Source organism: Rhincodon typus, chromosome 1 (genome assembly GCF_021869965.1).
Source record: "Rhincodon typus isolate 14 chromosome 1, sRhiTyp1.1, whole genome shotgun sequence".
Lineage (NCBI taxonomy): Eukaryota > Metazoa > Chordata > Chondrichthyes > Orectolobiformes > Rhincodontidae > Rhincodon > Rhincodon typus.
In genome coordinates this window covers 65,497,313-65,511,739 of record NC_063332.1, presented here as the reverse complement: position 1 = coordinate 65,511,739, position 14,427 = coordinate 65,497,313, and the positions used below count along the sequence as shown (strand labels likewise).

Sequence of the window (14,427 nt, the reverse complement as noted above, 5' to 3'; positions counted from 1 at the left end):
TCAGATTTATTATTTTTCTTGGCCAATCTGAAAGCTTCTTCCTTGGAAGAGATGCTATCTCTTATTCCCTTTGAAAGCCATGGATTGGCCCTCTTACCCATTTTGCTTTTGTGACAGACAGGAATAAACACAGTTGTTGCAGTTCCCCCATGCGTTCCCTGAATGCACGTCATTGCCTATCCACTGTCATCCCTTTAAGTAACTCTCCCCAATCTATCAAGACCATGCCTCATATCCTCGTATTTTCCTTTATTAAAAAGTCAGCACCCTAGTCTCTGAATTAACAACCTCACTCTCCATTCTGATAAAAAATTCTATCATGTATGGTCGCTCTTCCCCAAGGGGTCTCGCACAGATTGGCAATGATTCTCTTCTCATTACGCAGCACCCAGTCTAAGATGGTCTGCTGTCTATTTGGTGCTCCACATACTGGTCAAGAAAACCATCCTGTATACACTTCAGGAATTCTGCTTTTATGGCATTGTGACTAATTTGATTTGCACAATCTACGTGCAGATTAAAATCACACAGGATCACTGATATTCCCTTATCGGGCAGGTGCAGAAATGATGTTCCCGGTGGCAGGGGAGACAAGAACAAGAATTCATAATCTAAGCTTACAGGGCAGGCCATTTAGTACTGAGATAAAGAAAATTCTTCATGCAGATAATGGTAAACATTTGGATATTGTTACCACAGAAAGCAGTTGAGACCAAAACTTTTAATGATTTCAAGAAAGAGTTGGATATAACACATCAGGCTAAAGACATCAAAGGATATGGGGGATAATCTGGAATAGGCTATTGAATTGGATGATCAACCATCACCATAATGAATGTTAGAGCAGGCTTGAAGAGATAAATGGCCTGCTCCTGTTCCCGTTTTCTGTGTTTGCATGTCTATGTATAAGCTTGACCTCCTTTACTTATTATTACATACCATATATTTCATTACTTCTTTCTTAATAAAAAACCTATTTGGAAAAGTTAAGTAAAACGCAGTGACACTGGAAATGACAGCATAAGCTTCCAATGGCCGAAACACAGGTAGTAACAAAGGCCAGTGGACACTCGACTTGCAATGTATCCAGCTGTTTTGTTCTGAGTGATTAATGTTTGTAACATTAATATTTTGGGCCTAAAGAGGGTGTGAAGTAAATACGACTCGGTAATCATTTAAACCCTCAGTTATTCCTTACTGATTAATGGTCAAGATTTCAGTCATCCTTACAGTGAAAATAATGGGTAATTAGTTTAAGTTCAAATCAAATGAGCAAATTCTATTTTTAACTAATCTGTGAAGGCTGAAATAGCCTCTCTGTGGAGGAGCAGTTTATCTCTGGTAGCAGTTTCTAGACTTCTACATTTAACTACAGATATACAAGTGGTAGAAATTGCAGTCAGTTTCATTCAATCATAATAGTGGTCTGAGACGGCCACACCAGAAATACCATAAGAAATCCAGGCCACTAATTCTTGCATTGATTGAGACTTTGAGTGAGTTTAAAGGTGCCCTGACACTAACGATGGAAAAAGGAGTGATGTCTTTCTTTGTGCAGATTGGCTGCCACATCCATCCACATGTCAATAGTGACTGTGCTTAGAAAAAAATAATCATTGTGAAACACTTGAGGTTATTTTAATATGGCTGAGTTCCACAGGTCAGTGCACTTGAACGTAAATCTTCAAAAAGCTCCGAGGAGGGATGTAACTCCTATTGAGGGGGTACAGTAAAGGTTTAACAGACTGATTCCTTGGTGGCAGGACTGACTAATGAGAAGGGGTTGAGTCAATTAGGATTATATTCATTGACATTCAGAAGAATGGCAGGGGGGCATCTCATAGAAACCCATAAAATTATAACTGGCCTTCAACAATATAATATTCCCTTACATACTGCACTAACATGTCTGCTTAAATCTGCTCAGGTTCCTTAGCTAGGGATCAAATTCTCACACTTCTGATTCACAGGTAACAGTGCTACCACAATGTCAAGCTTAACTAAAATCCACAAAAGCGCCAGATTCATTCAGTGGTCTGTGCTGAATTAATTTCATTCAACAAATCAAGAATATAGGAGTGGATGCAGGCCATTTACACCTTGGAGACTAATCTGCCACTCTAGATCATGACTGATCACCTACTTCAATACAATTTTTCAGTGTTATCCCCTCTGCCGGTCTCTGTCTCATAAAAATTACAGAGATTGTTACCGTCTGAGTGAAGATATTCTTCTTCTCAGGCTAAAATGTTTGCACCTTATTTTAAGGCTGCATCCTCCACAGTCCCAAGCCAGGGAAATCAAGAGTACCTCCATATCCATGGGCTAAGAAAGAGCAATATTGACTAGGATCCTGTTCCAGATCACTATTTTGTGACTCCTTTTGTAACACTGAATTGTTATGATAATGGTAAACATGGACTCTTCAGACTCTCTGAAATCCTACTGAACTTGAAAGGTCAACTCTGTTTCTCTCTCCATAGATGCTGCCAGACCTGCTAAGTTTCTCCAGCAATGTGTTCAACTTCCATTGCTTGAATTTGACATCTGAGATATTAATGGATGAAAGTGACTTTAAAAAATAAATACTGACTTAAAATGGCTGCTTAATCACTTGACACTAGTTTACAACCAGTAAGAGTATTACAAAGTCTATCTGAATTGATATTACCATGTCATCTAAAGACAGTGAAACCCGACAAATAACTTAGCTTCAAGAAATTTGCATCTGGTTTAATTTACAAGTCTATGATAAGTTAATATATTGGGAAACGAAAGGTTTGCCTGCCAGTTAACTAACTTGGGAAGGAATAAGTCGACTCAAGAATGTAATGATAATGGAATAGTTTAGGTTAGATGGGCTTCAGATTGGTTTCACAGGTTGGCGCAACATCGAGGGCCGAAGGGCCTGTACTGCGCTGTAATGTTCTATGTTCTATGTACAAATATGCCAATATCAACAGCTTAGGGCAGCAAAGCAGAGACAAGGAAAAATGAATGAGAGCGCAAGAAGTGGAGACTCTCTCTGTGAATGTCTCTCTCATAAACCTCAAAAGTCAGAGTCTTGTAAAAAAAGGTAATTTGGGATGATCATCACTCACGGTAAATTTACAAACTGCTGCTACAGCAGAACATAGGCACCAATTGACCAACTGGGCTCATATCTAAAATCTAACATCTCAAGAATTCCAAAAACTTTAAACTGCAACTGTCTCTTCATTCCTGCCTGCATAGATATTCTTGGACAGTAGGAACTGCCAATACTGGAGAATCTGAGATAACCAGGTGTACAGCTGGATGAACACAGAAGGCCAAGCAGCATCAGAGGAGCAGGAAAGCTGACGTTTCAGATCTGGACCCTTCTTCAGAAATGGGGGAGGGGAAGTGGATTCTGAAATAAATAAGACAGAGGGGAGGAGGTGGATGGAAGATAGATTCAGGAGCAGATAGGTGGAGAGGAGATGGACAGGTGAAAGAGGCGGGGATGGAGCCAGTAAAGGTGAGAGTAGGTGGGGAGTTAGGATGGGGGTTGGTCAGTCCAGGGAAGATGGACAGGTCAAGGAGGCGGGATGAGGCTGGTAGGTAGGAGGTGAGGGTGGGGCTTGAGGTGGGAGGAGTGGATAGGTGGGAGAAAGGACGGACAGGTTAGGGAGGCGGGGACGAGCTGGGCTGGTTCTGGGATGCAATCGGGGAATTTTTCATCCTTTCCTTATAAGCTTATTACCGGTGTTTGATATTGCATTTTTATTTTGTTTTCCATAGTAGGTAATAAAATTCCTGTTTCCTTCACTAAAGAAAACCTTGTAATGTGGCTCCTTCATATTGATCTGGTTAATAACATTTTAACTGAATTGTATAGGCGGGTGTTAAATTTTTAAAAATTTTGTTGCGACCAACCAAAAAGGGTCTAAAGAAGGACCACCAATTTGCCCTCCTTACTTGGTCATCATAAGATGCTGGGTCTGAACAGGATCATTTGTTTTGATCTGTTGTAATCTTCTGGGGTGTAAATAAATTGCTGTAGAAGAAACAAGGGAGATTATGAAAAAATTACATTTGAAGATTTCTCTGATTTCAGGCTGTGGAATTGAAAATTTGGTTATATTGTGGTCAGACAGAAACAAAAGGTGAGATTCAGTTATGTGATGTAAGATGTAATATTTTGCTGTTAGTAATGTTTCATAGCAGGGACTTTGCTGTGTGTGAAGGAGCCTGACAAAGTTAAAGTATCTCTATCAACGTTCCTAAAAATATTGTAAATCATATATGCTAGTGCCAGTCATGCATTTTAGTTATTATACCTTCTAACATGATCATTTTCTTACCAGTTGTGTCTTATCAAAATCCATTTTCATCAAACATCAAATTATAATTGAACAAATATCTAACAGGAATCAAATGAGAGTAGACACACAAACTTCAACAAACATCGAATAAAAACACACAAAAACAATAAATCCAACACAGTCAGTAAAATCTCCTAACAAAACAATGGAGCTAAACCAATGAAACATAATAAGGATGTCAATAACAATTGCTGTGTCGCAGCTATAATGCATGGGTTCCAATGTGATTAACAGCAACCACCATCACTAGATCTATTATCAACATCCTGGAGGTTACCACTGACCAGAAACTAAATTGGACTACCATATAAATACTGTGATTACAAGTACAGACCAGAAGCCAGGAATATTGCAGGAAGTAACTCACCCCAGCTCCCCAAATCCTGTCCACCATTTACAGGGCACAAGTCAGGAGTGTAATGGAATACTCGAGTTGCCTGGATGAGTGCAGCTCCAGCAATACTCAAGAAGGTTGACAACATCCAAGACAAAGCAGCTCACTCCATTGCTACCACATCCACACACATTTAATCCCTTTACCGCCAACACTCAATACCAGCAATTTGTACCATCTACAAAATGCACTGCAAAATTCACCAAGGCTCTTTAGAATGCATCTCCCAATCATTACAATCTAGAAGGACAAACATCTAAGAAATATGGGATCACCACCACCTGCAAGTTTCTGTCCAAGCCACCCATCATCCTTACTTGGAAATAAAAAGCTGTTCTTTTAGTGTTTATATGCCAAAATCCTAGAACTGCTTCCCCCCCGACCCCTAACAAAATGGTGGGTAAAACTATAACAAATGGAATGCAGCAGTTGAGGAACGTAGCAGATCACCACGTTCTCCAGAGCAACTAGGAAGGAGCAATAAATGCCAGCAGCGTAATGCTTACCAGTGCCAACCAGCAATGCCCACAACTTATGAAATTAAAAAAAATCTGCATAAGCATCACAGCACGAGGAGTTAATGAGCCTCAGAATTGATAAGCTGAAGTCTGAGTTTAAGACACTGATGATTGTCAGGATACGGAGGAAAATTACCAGAATACTTTGTTCCAGGAGGCAGTTATACACCTTACACCTACAGGTGATGGCTACTAGTGACGCAGAAATGGGGATCAAGAAGGTAGCTGTGGAGGAAAAGCCTCATAACCTCACAACTGTCCAACAGGTTCAAAAGTTTTTGCAGTTTGTGTGGATGAAGGTAGGGGCTGAAGAGTGATGAACAAACTGACTATGGCACTGTGATGAAAAGTGCTATTCAAGTGAGGGCAGTAAAAAGGAAGTCATTCCAATAGAGGGTAGTCTTGTTAAAGGCAGTGACATACTTTTCTGCAGCTGAGAGAATGGGTCTCAAAGGCAATGGTGACCACCTGGTCCCAGAGTTCAGGGCATCAGTTCAAGATTGGAGACAAATTTGCAGTTGTTGTAGTCCACACTGGTACCAAAGACAAAGCTAGGATGAGGGAAAAGAGCCTGTTTGGGAAAGTAAACAACTAGGGCTAAATTCAAAAAGTAAAACCACAAAGGTTTCGCATAGGGTATGATGTGATAAGATCAGAATTAAATGCATAGCTCAAAAATTGGTTTGGAAGAAATGGTTTTCTAGTCATGGGTACTGGTACCAGTCCTAGGATAAGAGGGATCTGTACCACTGGGAAGATCTTGAATGAAGAGCGAGCTTTATAAACTAATTATGTCAGGGAGGAAAGCTAGTAAGTTGAAGAGAAAAGGCAAAGTAATCGAGTTCTGTGACAAAATAAAAAGTGAAAGAGCTGCGGATGCTGTAAGTCAGGAACAAAAACAATGTTGCTGGTAAAGCTCAGCAGGGGTATGCCTGGAAGAGATGTGGCAGTGAGTTAAATAGTAAATAAAAACTGAAAGAACTGCAGATGCTGTAAATCAGGAACAAAAACAAAGCTGGAAAAGCTCAGCTGGGAGATGTGGACGTGAATTCTGTGATAGTGGGGCTCCGCAGAGTTTGGTGATGGTTCATTCATGATTTGGACATAAATGCAAGGGGGGGGTTTTGGAACATGATCAAGAAGTTTGTGAAAGACAAAACTTTGTGGTAAATAGTGAGGAGAGCCATAAACAGCAGGAGGATATCCACAGAGATAACAAGGTGTGGAGCTGGATGAACACAGCAGGCCAAGCAGCATCAGAGGAGCAGGAAGGCTGGCGTTTCGGGCCTAGACCCTTCTTCAGAAATGGGGGAGGAGAACGGGGTTCTGAAATAAATAGGGAGAGAGGAGGAGGCGGATAGAAGATGGATAAAGGAGAAGATAGGTGGAGAGGAGACAGACAGGTCAAAGAGGCGGGGATGGAGCCAGTAAAGGTGAGTGTAGGTGGGGAGTTAGGGAGGAGATAGGTCAGTCCAGGGAGGACGGACAGGTCAAGGGTCGGGATGAGGCTAGTAGGTAGGAAGTGGGGGTGGGGCTTGAGGTGGGAGGAGGGGATAGGTGGGAGGAAGGACAGGTTAGGGAGGCGGGGACGAGCTGGGCTGGTTTTGTGATGCGGTAGAGGGAGGGGAGATTTTGAAGCTTGTGAAGTCCACAATGATACCATTGGGCTGCAGGGTTCCCAAGTGGAATGAGTTGCTGTTCCTGCAACCTTCGGGTAGCATCGTTGTAGCACTGCAGGAGGCCCAGGATGGACATGTCGTCTGAGGAATAGGAGGGGGAGTTGAAATGGTTCACGATTGGGAGGTGCAGTTGTTTAGTGCGAACCGAGCGTAGGTGTTCTGCAAAGCGGTCCCCAAGCCTCCGCTTGGTTTCCCCGATGTAGAGGAGGCCACAACGGGAACAGTGGATGCAGTATACCACATTAGCAGATGTGCAGGTGAACATCTGCTTGATGTTGGAAAGTATTCTTGGGGCCTGGGATGGGAGAGAGGGGGGAGGTGTAGGGGCAGGTGTAGCACTTCCTGCGGTTGCAGGGAAAAGTGCCGGGTGTGGTGGGGCTGGAGGGGTGTGTGGAACGGACAAGACAGTCACGGAGAGAGAGGTCCCTCTGGAAAGCAGATAAGGGTGGGGAGGGAAAAATGTCTTTGGTGGTGGGATCAGATTGCAGATGGTCCTAACACCTCCCACCCTCACCTCCATCACAGGCCCCAAGAAGACTTTCCACATCAAGCAGATGTTCACCTGCACATCTGCTAATGTGGTATACTGCATCCACTGTTCCCGTTGTGGCCTCCTCTACATCGGGGAAACCAAGCGGAGGCTTGGGGACTGGTTTGCAGAACACCTACGCTCGGCTCGCACTAAATAACTGCACCTCCCAGTCGCGAACCATTTCAACTCCCCCTCCCATTCCTCAGACGACATGTCCATCCTGGGCCTCCTGCAGTGCCACAACGATGCTACCCGAAGGTTGCAGGAACAGCAACTCATATTCCGTTTGGGAACGCTGCAGCCCAATGGTATCAATGTGGACTTCACAAGCTTCAAAATCTCCCCTCCTCCTACCGCATCCCAATACCAGCCCAGCACATCCCCGCCTCCCTAACTTGTCCTTCCTCCCACCTCACGCCCCACCCCCATCTCCTACCTACTAGCCTCATCCCAACCCCCTTGACCTGTCTGTCCTCCCTGGACTGACCTATCTCCTCCCTACCTCCCCACCTACACTCACCTTTACTGGCTCCATCCCCGCCTCTTTGACCTGTCTGTCTCCTCTCCACCTATCTTCTCCTCTATCCATCTTCTATCCGCCTCCCCTCTCTCCCTATTTATTTCAGAACCCCCTTCCCCTCCCCCATTTCTAAAGAAGGGTCTAGGCCTGAAACGTCAGCCTTCCTGCTCGGCCTGCTGTGTTCATCCAGCTCCACACCTTGTTATCTCAGATTCTCCAGCGTCTGCAGTTCCTACGATCTCTGGAGGATATCCACATACTGGTCAGCTGGGCACAGCAATAGCATATGGAACTCAACTCAGAAACATGCGAGGTAATACACTCAGGAAGGGCTAACAAGGCAAGAGATTACACTACAAATGGTAGGATGCTGAAAAGACTGAAGATCAGAAGGACCTCAGTACGTATATCCACAGATCACCGAAGGAGACAATATTAATGCTGCAAAAGGGATATGTACCTTTATCAGCTGAGGCATAAAATACAAGAGCAAAGACGAGCTACTGCAACTGTACAAAATGCTGGTTGGGCTACAACTAGAGTACTGAATGCAGTCCTGGTCACTACATTACAGGAAGGATGCAATTGCCCTAGAAGGTACAGAGGAGATTTACCAGGATGTTGCATGGGCTGGAGGATCTGAGCTCAGAGGGAACACTGGATAGGCTGGGATCAGTTTGTAGACTTACTTGCCGAGCAAGTGTGTTTGATAGCAGATGTTTCATCACCCTGCTAGGTAACATCATCAGTGTGCCTCAGGTGAAGTGTTCGTATTCTGTCCCGTTTGTTATTTATATGCCTCAGTTTGCTGAGTTGGTTGGCATCATTTCCGGTTTTGTTTTTCAGTGGTTTGTATATTGGGTCCAATTCAATGTGTTTGATGGTGGAGTTCTGGTTGGAAAGCCAGGCCTCCAGGAATTCCCTGGCAGGTCTCTGGCTTGTGTTATTATGGATGTGTTATCCCAGTTGAAATCGTGTCCTTTTTTGTCTGTGTATTTAGACCAGTGAGAACTGGTCGTGTCTCTTGGTGGCTATTTGGTGTTCATGTATCCTTATTGTCAGTTTTCTTCCAGTTTGGCCTATGTAATGTAGTGCATTGTGGCTTGTTTGAATAATGTCTTGATGCAGCTCCATTTATGGGTGTTGGGGTGTTGGAGTAATTAAGTATCTGGTACATATGTATGGTCTTTCTGTTTATGCTACTCTGGAGCTTCCCTTGTTCTTACATTCTACGTTACGTCTAGGAAGGCCAGTTGGTTAATGTTCTCTTTTTTTTTGTGAATTTTATTTCAGTGAGGATGTTGTTTATGTGTTGGTGGGTTTCTTCTAGTCTTGTGCGTTTGATAATCACAAAGGTGTCATCTACATAGCGGACCCAGAGTTTGGGTTGGATAGTGGGGAGCGCCGTCCATTCTAAGCTTTGTATTACTGCTTCTGCAATTAGTCCTGATATCGGGGATCCCACTGGTGTTCCACAGATTTGTTTGAATATACACATACCTATGATGGACAGGATTGGCTCTCGTTGCACTTTTTCAAGGCTCCATCGCCTTCACCGATATCTAGAGCAGATATCTGGTTAGTGAACAGGACCTCTGGGGTCTCCTGCACTACCTGACTGTTTGTCTTGGGCTGTCTGGCAGTCAGCCATTCCATTTCTGCCCCAGGTCCCCATTTTCTGATTGACCACCTCACTGAACGTGCTATCCATGGCGTTCTGCTTCAAGGATGCACCTCAGTGTATCTATCAGACGTGAAACCTGGAGCTCAAGTTCGTTTAGCAAGTAACACTTTCTGTATATGGGTTTGTCATGTCTCTTGATTGAGCTGTTCTGCCAGACCTTACCTCATACTTTTAAGCTACCTCTCTTAATCTAACGTTAATTACTTCCACCTTAATCTTATACCATTTACATAAATCTGGAGATTAGCAGAAAGTAGAAACTCTTTGCCCTTACTCACAAATCGGCTTCCTTCTGTGCTTATAAGTTCGTTCTTGCCCTCTGCCAGGTTAGAAATTTGTTTGTTTAAAAGTGCTGAAGTTGAAGCACAGTTCTTAAAGCACCTGCTCACCAATCAAGCAACTCAAAAATTCTTGTGTTATCGCTCAAGAATTTTTTCCTTTTCTCCTCACACTATTTTCACTGGTGTCGGTTCCCTCTCTCCCACTCTTTTACACCATGTTGACTGTTTGTGGGTTCTCCTCATTGTCACTCTTATGTGCTGGTGACTGTCACCAGGACCTCATCTCACTCACTTTTAGGTGGTGGTGACTGCCTCTAAAGTCCTCCTCACTGTCACTGTTTTTACAGTATATGCCATCAGTAACAATGCCGATGTAGTTCTTCCCTTACTCAGGGTAAATGAACACCAATACAAAGATTTAATTAAGGTATTCTACACCTACTTCAGTGTAAGCTCTAGCATAGTTCTCAGCAGGGCTAAGTTTAATTGGTATAGCAAGAAATCAGGAAAAATGATGGATTCTTCCATAAATGTTCCTGTGACATTATCAGATAGCAATTTCAAAATATAAAATATCTGTCCTCTCAATTTTTTAAAAACTCTAGTTCCTTGGTTTAAAGACATGTAATATAGTTTTTTTTTGTCTATTTACTGTTTTTAATATCTTGCTCTTTCTTCATTAAGCATAAAGATGAAAACTTTCAAACTTCCTATGGCCATCATCAATGGTCACCTTTACTGGATAGTGGAATTTATCTGATTTAAATCTCATCTGCCATTCTTTGGCCCACTGACCCAGTTGCTCAAGATCCCATTGTACTCTTAGATAACCTTTTTCACTACCCACAATACCACTGATTTTGGTGTAATCCGCAAACTTACTAACTATGTCTCCTATCTTCTCATCCAAATTGTTAAAACCAAAAATCATTAGTGAGTTTAGCTTTCCTTTTAAATTCCTGTTAAATAAATTCTTAAGTTGCAAGCTCTCTCTAATGCCTGCAAACTTATACATACACCAATCACAAAATTCAGTGTGCAAAGAAAAACATCTATGGTGATTAGTTAACAATGAAGTTTATTTTAATATGTACACAGAATAAAAGGAGAAACAAATATCAGCTGTTGAACCTGCAGTCAACACGTATTTCTTTCAATGCTGGTTTAAATCACATCACAAACTTACAAAAACATCAAACTATGAGATTCAGCAACACAACATCATTGTCCACAAATTACAGACAATGTAACCATCTCTGCCAATGGGTCATGGCAAGATCAAAGCATGTACTTCTGTGATCTCATCAGCTGTCAAGGTATTGATGAAATAATAAATATGGAAGATTCAAGCTCTATTTATTTTCAGCAGCAGTCTACAGTGCTTCTAGCTCGCTTTACAACGTTAGGCATTATACTACTTCACTAGAATGTGACAAAATATGAAGTCAACTAGGATAATATGTTATCATAAAAACCAGTCTATTCATACAGTATTTTCACATTATTTCTATTACATTAAATACAGAAAGCAATAGTATAACAAGCTGTGAATATTAATTAAAATCAAACAAATGCAGCCACAGTAGCCAATCACCCCCAGCATAGATGAAATAGGAGAATAAAGATATGTCTAGATAAGGAGTGAGTGGCTCAATAGCAGCAGTCTGAATGCCAAGTAACAGAAGAAAGAAATGAAGAAAAACCAAACGGGCATAAAAACATGCAACAAAATGAAGCAGTGTTCTGATGTAAGAATCAGTGAACTCAACATTGAGCCTGGAGTGGTAATGATTGTAACCTGATGATAAATTATCCAAAAAATGACCTGCTATCACCTGGTGACTTCTATGCATGTGCTGTTTGCAAAAATAACAGCAAGGCTTTTTTTGAACATTATTCTGACAGCATTGGCAGCACTGCTTGCCATTGTTATCTTGTGAAATGAAAAGCAATGTCATGTATCTGCATTTGCAAATTCAAAAAGTTACTGTCAGTGTTTCTCTGTTCTTCCACAGAGTCTGCTGCTGACGCCTCTGTGAATGGCAATCATTAGAAATCACTGAACTGATAAATTTCCCCTCTAAATCCTTAAAAAATTACCTTGCATTGAAGTGTAACTAGATTTGTAACAGCATACCAAGTCATCAAGCTGTTCAAGAACCTCCATAACGCAGAAAAACTAATTTTATGTTTGTAATGCTAAATTTTCCTATGATGAAAAGCTCCATTCTTTAAAGTAACAGAAATATCAAACAAGTTTGCTTATGATGTTTCTGTTTATTGTAGGCACTTATCAATCTTTATTCCAGTCACTGTAAAATGTATAATTGAAGGTTAAGCAGTGCACTTTACTTCCTGGGTCACTACTTTGAGAACTCTGCTTGACAACATCACTGTTAATAAATGCCTGGAGATTCCTTTGACTTGGCATTAGGTTCAAATCAACATTAGGAAAAGCAAAATATATGCTACGAGCAACACCAAACCTTTGTTGGCAGCTTCAGAGGTCAGCTGCGAGCTCCATTGCTTTGCCGGTGACACAAAATCTGAGTCACTGTTTTGAAATCATCTAATGACTCCTTAGATTTCAGATCATTATGAACCAAGGGTAAACAGAAGCAGTATAATCCATTTATTTTTTAAATGCAAAGGTATATACGTCCTTGTTTTGTGAAATAATCACATCCATTTTTAGCACCTGACATTAAAGTATTTGTTTAATACTTTATGATATTTGGGGACTGTCTCGTTAACTTGAAGTATAACTGCAGCAAAGTGCTCATGTGACTGGCTCTGACTTCTGTCCAACAACAAACCTTGATTGCTATAGGAACAAGAAGAGTCAATGTTGTGAGACTTGCTGAGATGGGGCAAGATGTTTGCATTTATCGACAACAGCAGTTGTGTTGACTGTGGCTGGATTGCTATCTCCAAGTGTCACAGAGAGAAGTTATCAATTTCAGTTTTTATAATTTAGCCATTTATGAAGTATTTATCGACTTCTTTCACAGCATGGAGTTTGTGGCACACAGGATAGTTAATTTGTACTTCTACTTGAATACAAAGCTTTGGGGAAAGCAAAGCATAGAGAAAGCCATTGTATTGCTGCTAAGTTTTCTGAGATATCTAGAAACTCCCAAATTCTCAGTCTGCAGCCATCTAAGAGGCAGCTAGTACACTGAAGCAGTGACAATGATAGGTATATTTTTTGCCATGATGAATTGGGGGAGAAGGCAGAGAAGGAAAAAACTCACACTCAGACTGAAGAGATCGAGTTTGTGACAATTTAAGGAGTCTGGAAGATCCATTTTGCTTAGGCGCATGCAACATATCTCCCAGATAACCCCACTGAAAAGTCAGTTCTGGGATTAGGAGCTTGGAAAGGACAAAGGTTATCATGAGCTGGAACCAGCCAAAAGCTTTTCTCGAGAATGAAGATTCAAAATGGACAGCTATTTTCAGTCTTTTCAGAGTTAAAAGGAGACACTTTCCGGGCGAGTAGTTTAGAGTATTTGCGGCTGACAAAAGTAAGGCGGATTCAATTGAGGAATGCAGTAAAAGTCTTTGAACTTTACCTCTTGATTTAAATTACCAAATTACCAAGTCTTAACAAGGATTGTACAAATGATAATTGCCACAAAAATCAACACATACTGCAAATTCAGAATCTCACTTTCTCCAGATGTCCTGTTCAAAAATGGAGTTTTGAATTGTAAATGGCAAATAATCGCAAAATGAACGATAACATTGCAAAGTATGAAGTTTACAGTAAATAATACAGATAATAATCCATAATAATCACCTCAATACTGTTCAACTGAAAACTCAAATAAGCACTATTCTTACTCAAGACAGGGAATACTATAAGTAGATACAATTGTTACACCAATGAGTACTTGCTTACCTGTTTTCTGAAGGTAAGAGTGAAAGTAATGCCAATGCAGAAAGTTTCCGTCTCTCTGGCTGTGTAATGTTATCCATTCGATCAACCCACATCTCAATTATATTGCCAAGGATCTGATCCATCTAGAAAGAAAAACAAGTCTATTTTTATTTACAAGTAAATGGCTTACTACCGGGGAAAGACAGTAAGGCTTTTAAAAAATTATAAGTTAAATATTTCAGAATTACATGATCAAAGAGAAGATGAACATAATGTAGAACTAATATCGTACTTCACCCAGAGGATCAAGTCAAAATAGGAATGAAAACCAAAAAAAATTGCTTCCAGACAATTCTATTATAATGGGTCTCTTTCTAAGTACGATGGAACATTTAACATTTCTCAAACCGTCAAAATGATATTACTGAATACATTGGAATAGAAGGCAGAAGCTGAGTTCCCTTGCCAAAAAAGGATAGCATTACCAATACTTTTTGATTTTAGTACGAATGGAAAAGTAGCAAATTTCTACCAGGTGAATAATATGCTATAGCCTTTTGAAACTGCTGTTGGAAGTAGAAAATAAAGTG

General features: G+C 41.1%; 1 protein-coding gene across 1 annotated transcript in view; it reads right to left on the bottom strand.

Moving 5' to 3' along the window:
• Positions 1–14,427, bottom strand: part of ipo11 (importin 11) — a 310,760-nt gene that overhangs the window by 45,542 nt on the left and 250,791 nt on the right. Inside the window, exon 27 of the mRNA XM_048597668.1 lies at positions 13,859–13,980. Coding sequence (XP_048453625.1) covers positions 13,859–13,980 — 122 coding nt within the window. The remainder of the gene's footprint in view (positions 1–13,858; positions 13,981–14,427) is intronic.